The 7,871-nt window shown below is 52.3% G+C and overlaps 1 protein-coding gene across 1 annotated transcript; it reads left to right on the top strand.

The window, feature by feature from the left end:
- The first annotated feature begins 4,989 nt into the window (after positions 1-4,989).
- On the top strand, positions 4,990-7,634 carry LOC113978681. The gene is made up of 2 exons (XM_027705812.1): positions 4,990-5,938; positions 6,298-7,634. Exon 2 carries the CDS (start codon positions 6,400-6,402, stop codon positions 7,423-7,425), a length of 1,026 nt encoding a protein of 341 aa, XP_027561613.1. The 5' UTR covers positions 4,990-5,938; positions 6,298-6,399; the 3' UTR covers positions 7,426-7,634.
- Positions 7,635-7,871: the final 237 nt, after the last annotated feature.

The following is a 7,871-nucleotide window of genomic DNA, read 5'->3' as shown; positions in this document are numbered from 1 at the left end:
TAGAATAGAATAGAATAGAATAGAATAGAATAGAATAGAATAGAATAATTTAATACTATATTATTATTAATCATAAATAACCAGTGAACACTGTCCTGACACGTGGCTGGATGGGGCTTGGAGCAGCCTGGCCCAGTGGAAAGTGTCCCTGCCCATGGCAGGGGTTGGAACTGGGTGGGATTTAAGGTCCCTTCTCACCCAAACCAGTCTGGGTTTCTAAATCTGAGTATGAAAATAACCCATTTGTTGTTAAATTGTATTTTGAGGAGGTCCAGGAAGCTCTGGTTTGCCTGGGGCCAAATGGAAGAGCCTTGGTGAGCCTGGTGATCCCGGGGCAGCCCTTGGAACCGGGAAGTTTTTGGGAATAAACTGACAGTTTGGCAGCAGGGCAGAGTTCCCCTGTGGCTCTCCGTGGTCTGGGGCACATTTACCAACACTCCCCAAAGCTCCTCTGGGCCTGGCACAAGGCTCTGGATGCCGAGTGATTAAAGTGCCCAAATTAAGGGCTCTTAATTGCACTTGTCAAACTCGATTCCACTCAGGGCTGATTAACCTGGAGAAAACACAGGGAGCTGAGGGAGCTCGTTGGATTTACAGGAATTCTTCCCCTCCCCCTCAGGGATATTTGTTCTGTACCAAGTGGGTTTGTTTTATTGCCCCTCCACCCCCCAATAACTTGGTATTAATAATATAGAATTGCAATATATAATTCTATCATTCAGGTGATATGTACCATGTATGATTCAAGTATATATAATATATAAAATATACTTCAGATTTATCCAGTGCTCTGTTCTTTGCAGCTCTATCCTGGGGAAGCTTCAGGCTCTTCTGAAAGCTTGGGAGCAAAGCAATGTAATTGGGATCAATGGGAAGAGGGGAAATCCCATTAATGGCTCACGGGGCTGACTCCCACCATGGAATATTTTCGTCCCTAATGGCAAAAAGAAATTCCCCAGGCAAAAAAAAATGATGGCCTGGGTTGGGTTGTAGCTTCAATTCAGCACAGGAAGGTTGAGGTAACTTGAGTTATGTTGTGATTTCTGGCAGCACTGAGCCATGATCCCGTTGGGATCTCAAGAGCAGGGAGTTGTGTAAGTCCCAAGTAATGGGAAGGGCCCAATCCTTAGATAAAATTGTTTAAAATACTAAAATAAGTGTTAAAAATAGGGGATAAATTTCAGAGCAGCCCTGTTTACAAGGGCCTGGAGGAGCAGGACGCAGGGAGTGGCTTCCCAGTGCCAGAGGGCAGGGAGAGATGGGATATTGGGAAGGAATTCCTGGCTGGCAGGGTGGGGAGGGGCTGGAATGGAATTCCCAGAGAAGTTGTGGCTGCCCCTGGATCCCTGGAAGTGTCCAAGGCCAGGTTGGAGCAACCTGGGATAGTGGGAGATGTCCCTGCCCATGGCAGGGGCTTAAAACTTTGGAAATGTTGGGTTTAACACCCCAAAACCTGTGGGATGAAGGTGGAGTGGGGGCTCCTGGAGGCTGGATGGGTTGAGATTATTCCCATGCAGATTGTTTCCTCCATGGGAAAGCAAAGACCTCGGGTCCATCCACTGGGATCACGTGGGATAATCTCCCTGGGATTCAGGAACAGCCCCTTAAAGGTCAGCGAAGCCTCTGGGGCCGGGGTGGGAGCTGCACATTCAGTGGAATAAAATCTGCCAGGATTTCCCTGGAAAAAGAGCTCAGGGAAGGTCCCAACCTGCAGGGGCTGAGGGAGGGACGAGGACAAACCCAGGGGGTTTTGGGTGGATTTCAGCTCAGGGTTTGCCTTTGCTCACTTCACTGGGCCTGGCTTTATGTAAATTTATTGGCAATATATGAGGGAATGTGTTTCTTCCCCATTTTCCAGCTGTTCTGATCCTGCTCTTGGATCTCCTGGTCCTTTCTGCCCGGGAGGGACGTGGGGGACAAACCAGTGCTCAGGGAAAAAGCTGGATTTGTGTCCATCAGTCTTTAATCTCGGATTTGAAGGCTTTTCCTTTCCTGTTTGACACCCTATGACTTTCTTCCCATGGGAAAAAGGCGAGTCAGGGAGCTCTGGGCTGTCATTCTGTGTTCCAGGGGATTTTTGATTACACCAAGGTCCACTGATTAAAGCTTTGCTCATTAACTTCACTTTCCCTCTCAGGGCGTGGTTTCCTCATCAGTTTGTGGCCTTTTCCCAGGACTCACCTTTTGAGGTGTTCCCTGGGAGCTTTGGGGACAATTGTGGAGTCATGGAATGGTTTGGGTGGGAAGGGACCTTAAAGCCCATCCAGTGCCTGGGATTAAACCCCCTTTTTCCTTGGGCAAAAATGATTCCCAGTCCCATGGGCAGGGACACCTTCCACTAGCCCAGGTTGCTCCAACCTGGCCTTGGACACTTCCAGGGGATCCAGGGGCAGCCACAGCTTCTCTGGGAAATCCATTCCAGCCCCTCCCCACCCTCCCAGCCAGGAATTCCTTCCCAATATCCCACCTATCCCTGCCCTCTGGCACTGGGAAGCCATTCCCTGTGTCCTGTCCCTCCAGGCCTTGTCCCCAGTCCCTCTCCAGCTCTCCTGGAGCCCCTTTAGGCCCTGCAAGGGGCTCTCAGCTCTCCCTGGAGCCTTCTCTTCTCCAGGGGAACATTCCCAGCTCTTCCAGCCTGGCTCCAGAGCAGAGGGGCTCCAGCCCTGGGATGCAGTTCCCACATTCCCAGTATCCAGCAGCTGTTCAGCTACAGAAGCCTCTAAAATCCCAGCAATAAATTGCTGCAGAGGTGTTGGGAGAGGAGAACATCCAAGCCTGGCTTCCTTGTGCAGATTAGGACTCGTGTCCTTGTTTCCCTGAAAGAAAAATAGATGTCAAACGTGGAGCCATTTTTTTGTGAAGTCAAGTTTTATGGACGACTTCTCAGTGCCAAAAAAACCTCCATCATTTCCCTGTGGAAATGAAACTTTTTTGCCCTTTCTTGTGCTTCCTGACCCCTGGGTCTTGTATGGAGCTCCCAGGGGCTGGGGAATGTTTGCTGCATTAGAGGTGTGCTGAGAAGTTCCCCCCAGTTCACCCAGGGGAGATATTTTATCCTTCAGGGAGTACATTTTAAGTCTGATAGTGAGAAATCCTCTATTTCTACTCATCCCACCAGAGTGGTGGTATTTTGGGATTATTTCCAGCAGGGGTGATGCTGTCGTTGAGGAATGGCAGGAATTCCAGTGGTGCTGCCTTGTCTTCTCCTTGAGACCCTCAGCTGGATTGAGCTGGGTCATCATGGATTCACATGGAGAATCCAAATGCACATCCCTGGAGGATTTGAAGGCTTGGGAAAAATCAATGTTTTAGAGGAGAAATTCCCTCTGATGCTGAAATCTGGAGGCAGGATCCATAACCAGCCTGGTTCCAAGGCTGATCTGTATTCCAAAGGTGATCTGTATTCCAGGGCTGCCAGTGGTGCTTCTGGACACCCCTCATTTGAAAAGGAATTAGGAAACAGGGAAATGAATTCCCCATTTGTTGTTCAGCCCCAGCACCTCCAACACACTCACCTGACTTGTAATGCCAAGCAGGGGAAGATCTTCCCCTTCAAAGTGCTTTGAAACCACGTTTAACCTCGACTAAACTCATCCTCCTGCTTGGATGGACCCTCATGGATCGAGCTGGATCCTCCTTCCCGAGCTGGAAGTTCACATTCCAGGATTTCATGGGATCACAGAGACCAGCACCTGCTCTGGGACAGCGGGGGCACGAAACTCATCCTCTTCAGTCTACTCACAGTTCTGCACTTGCTCAGGCCTTTAGGGGCAGGTTTAGGCCCAGCTTTGTGGGGAGGGAGGTGACATTAACAGGTTGATTCACAAATTTTTAGCTGTTGAGTGATTTGTGCCTCATGAAACCCCTGTGCAAACAAACATCCCCCTTTTTGGGCATGAACACAACACCTCGACCATTATGTTTATATTTACACGTGATCCTGACACAATTAAAACTAGAACTTGACACCAGGAGCTGCCTGTGAGGCCGGGCCTTGGTGTAAAGCCCAGACTTTGCTTCCTGCACACCCTGAACCTCAATGGAGCTGCTTCAGCTCACCAGCAACAAATAAACCCATAAGACTGGTCTGCCTGGGAGGCAAAGGGTGCAAAGTGGGATAAGTCAGCAATAAATGAGTCCTCAGGAAGTATTTGTAGGAGCTGAGCAGGATGAAGAGCCGGCAGGAGGAGATTTTATAGGTGTGACAGAGAAGCCTAAAGGAAAATGCCTTCAAAATCTAGTTTTGCTTGGTTTTGCTCCGTTTCCCCCATAGGGGAAGAGGATTATTTGGCTCTGTATTGCAGAAACGTGATATCCACCAGGAAAACAAGGGAGCAGTGAGGTGGCACAGCCTGGCAGGGCTGGTTTGTGCTGCCCAGCTCACCTGGGAAGGCTTGGAAAAGCAGCAGTGGGAGAACAGAGGCAGCACTGAGGTTTTCCAGGTGATGCTGCGCTGGAATCTTCTGGTTGGTTGGGATGTGTCGTGATGGGGCAAAGGGGGCAGCTGGGATTTCAGAGAATGTGAATTTGGGAACAGTGTCAGAACAAGGAGTGAGTGGGGTTTGGGTCCAGCTGGTGGGATCACTGAGGTTGGAAGAGCCCTCGGAGACCATGGAGTCCAACCACGGAGTCCAGGCCACCACTGCTCCATGTCCCCAAGTGCCACATCCACAGGGCTCTGAAATCCCTCCAGGGATGGGGACAACCCTTTCCATGGAGAAGTTTTCCCCAACATCCAACCTGACCCTCCCCTGGCCCAGCTTGAGGCCGTTTCCCCTTGGCCTGTCCCTTGTTCCCTGGCAGCAGAGCCCGACCCCCCCGGCTCCCCCCTCCTGTCAGGGACTTGCAGAGCCACAAGGTCCCCCCTGAGCCTCCTTTGCTCCAGGATGAGCCCCCCCAGCTCCCTCAGCCCCTCCTGCTGCTCCAGCCCCTTCCCAGCTCCCTTCCCTTCCCTGCACACGCTCCAGCCCCTCCAGGTCTCTCCTGTCCGAGGGGCCCAGAACTGCCCCCGGGATTCCAGGATTTCTCCGGTCGATCAGGGTTTAAACGCTGGGATTTTCCCGCAGGCTCTCGCTCCCCCTCGTGCCTGCGCGGGGCTCCTGCAGCCTCTCAGCTCGAATTCATCCCATTTCCCTGTTCCGCCAACATTCCAGCTTTGAGGGCTGGCTCGTTCCCGTCCTTCTGTCAGGGAATCGTGCCCAACTTTTCAGCAGGAAGGGCAAAATCCGTGGTTTTTTGAGTATTCCAACAGCAATTGCTAATTCTTGCTCTCCAGTCAGGACTTCAGTCCTGCTCAGCCTTTGGTTACCGAAAATTTTATATTTACTGAGGTTCGAACTGTTCTTTGCTCTGAAACACATTTATTTTTTAATAATAAACATTATTTGAGTCAAGGATGTCAAAACCCACCATCCACAGGGGACTGAATATTGGGGAGCACCAGGAAGGTTTTGTTCCCCTGTGTTTTCACTGTGTCTTCACCTCTGACATGAAGGGATCACGTTAAGGAAGGAGAAAACAAGTCCTTGTTTCCTCATTCTTTCCTTATTTCCTCATTCTGAGCTAAAACTTCCTGAAGGACTGACCCCGTGGAAGGGACCCAGGCTGGAGCAAATCTGTTCCTGAAGAACTGACCCCTTGGAAAACAGGGACCCACGCTGGACCAGGCAATTCCTGAAGAGTTACCCTATGGAATAAAGGGACCCTCACTGGAGCAGGCAATTCCTGAAGGTGTGACCCCATGGAAAAAAGGGACCCTCGCTGGACCAGGCAATTCCTCAAGGAGTGACCCCATGGAATAAAGGGACCCTCGCTGGACCAGGCAATTCCTGAAGAGTTACCCCATGGAAAAAAGGGACCCTCACTGGACCAGGCAATTCCTGAAGGAGTGACCCCATGGAATAAAGGGACCCTTGCTGGACCAGGCAATTCCTGAAGAGTTACTCCATGGAAAAAAGGGACCCTTGCTAGACCAGGCAATTCCTGAAGGAGTGACCCCATGGAAAAAAAGGACCCTTGCTGGATCAGGCAATTCCTGAAGGACTGACCCCATGGAAAAAAGGGACCCTCACTGGACCAGGCAATTCCTCAAGGTGTGACCCTGTGGAAAAAAGGGACCCTCACTGGACCAGGCAATTCCTGAAAAGTTACCCTATGGAATAAAGAGACCCTCACTGGACCAGGCAATTCCTGAAGAGTTACCTCATAGAAAAAAGGGACCCTCGCTGGACCAGGCAATTCCTGAAGAGTTACTCCATGGAATAAAGGGACCCTCACTGGACCAGGCAATTCCTGAAGAGTTACCCCATGGAATAAAGGAACCCTCACTGGAGCAGTTCCTGAAGAACTGCAGCCCCTGGGAAGGACTCACGTCAGGGATTTTCCAGCCATAATGATTCCATGATCCCACATTCTGTGCCGGGACAGGGATGTGAGCGCTCTGGAAAACCCTTTGCTGGCTCCATGGGAATATGTGTGCTGTGCAAAACCCGTACAGCTCTTTTTCCCTGGCACAGATTAAGCTCAGGATTGCTTGGAGCCGGGAATGGGGTGGTCTGGAGCTGGGAATGGGATGGTCTGGAGCTGGGAATGGGATGGTCTGAAGGCAGCACTGACCAGAAGCTCCTTTCAGTCTGGAAGGGTGAACTTCCCAACAGCAGGAAAATATCCCCCCAAAACATAACCAGGTGCCAGCCTTTTCCATGGAAATCCCAGGGAACATCAGGGAATGCTGCCAGCCCCCACCTGGGCTTCACCCCGGTCGCTCCGTGGCCGGGAATGCTCATGGAATTCCAGAGTGGGCTCAGAAAGCTGCTCGTTAATTCCTGGGGGCGGAATTTTGAGAGTTTCCGTGGAATTGAAGCCTCAGCTCGAGTGTCCAGCGCTGCAAAGAGCAGGATTTGGTTCGTGTCCCGGTCCGGGATGTTGTGGAGCTGCCGGGTGTGGAATGCTGCCCTTGCAGGAGCAGGAGATCCCTTGGCGATCGCTCCGTCCCCAAAATCTTCCCTTCTGTGCTCTTCGCCTCCCGAGTGCGCTCAGCAGAGGGAGCTGCAGCCCCGCCAGCCGCTCCATCCCGGTTTTTCCCTGGGATCGGGCTGGATGCCGGGCGTTCTTACACATCCAGCTCGTTCCGCGCTCGGCCGCGGGATTGGGAAGTTCAGGATCCACCTGGAGCTGAGCGTCCTTCGGCTCTCGGGGTGTCCATGTGCGGTTCGGATTGAGGCAGCAGGACCTTGGGATGGTGTCAGATACAACACTCGTTGCAGGAGACCTCCGGGTCTAAATCCAGGGATATCTCTGGGATCCATCGGGATATCAGCGGTGCATCAGCAGGCGATGGGTGGACATCTCCTCCACACCACGGGGAGCCTGCTCGTGGCTCAGGTGTGGAGCAGAGCTGAGCTCGGTGGGAAATCCCAGCCGTGAAAATGGGCTGGATCTGAGCACTTCCCCGGAGCGGGATTTTGATGGGAATGAGGGACCGAGGCTTGGCACACGAGGCTGGATCGTCACGGAGACCTCAGCTGGGAGAAGATCTGCCCCTGAAGCCCCACTGAGCAGCTCGGGGAGGGGGGGCTTGGCTGGTGCATCCCTCTGCATCCCGCTGCATCCCTCAATGGGAGCCTGAGGGATTCGCCCCGGGAGATGTGGGACAGCGGCGCCGGCGCCTCCGCTTTCCACCTGCCCGAGTGGATGGTGAGTTATTGACCTTCCCGTTCCAACCAGCACCCAGCCACTGAGGGGGCTCCATTCCTGGAGGGAGCTTTAGGTCTTGTCGGGATAGGACGGAGTTTAGCTGGAATGAGGGTTGTTAAAGTCAGAGATTAATGAGCATCCTTGAAAATGGCCGAATGACGGGGGGCTGGTCCCCC

This window comes from Neopelma chrysocephalum, unplaced genomic scaffold, assembly GCF_003984885.1.
Source record: "Neopelma chrysocephalum unplaced genomic scaffold, ASM398488v2 Primary Assembly neopelma1_353, whole genome shotgun sequence".
NCBI classification, from domain to species: domain Eukaryota; kingdom Metazoa; phylum Chordata; class Aves; order Passeriformes; family Pipridae; genus Neopelma; species Neopelma chrysocephalum.
The sequence above is the reverse complement of the archived record's forward strand: the minus strand, read 5'-3'. Positions and strand labels throughout refer to the sequence as shown.

Bases quoted from the DNA above. Each gene is read 5' to 3' on its own strand.
- LOC113978681 (XM_027705812.1), top strand. From the start codon at position 6,400: ATGATCCCACATTCTGTGCCGGGACAGGGATGTGAGCGCTCTGGAAAA.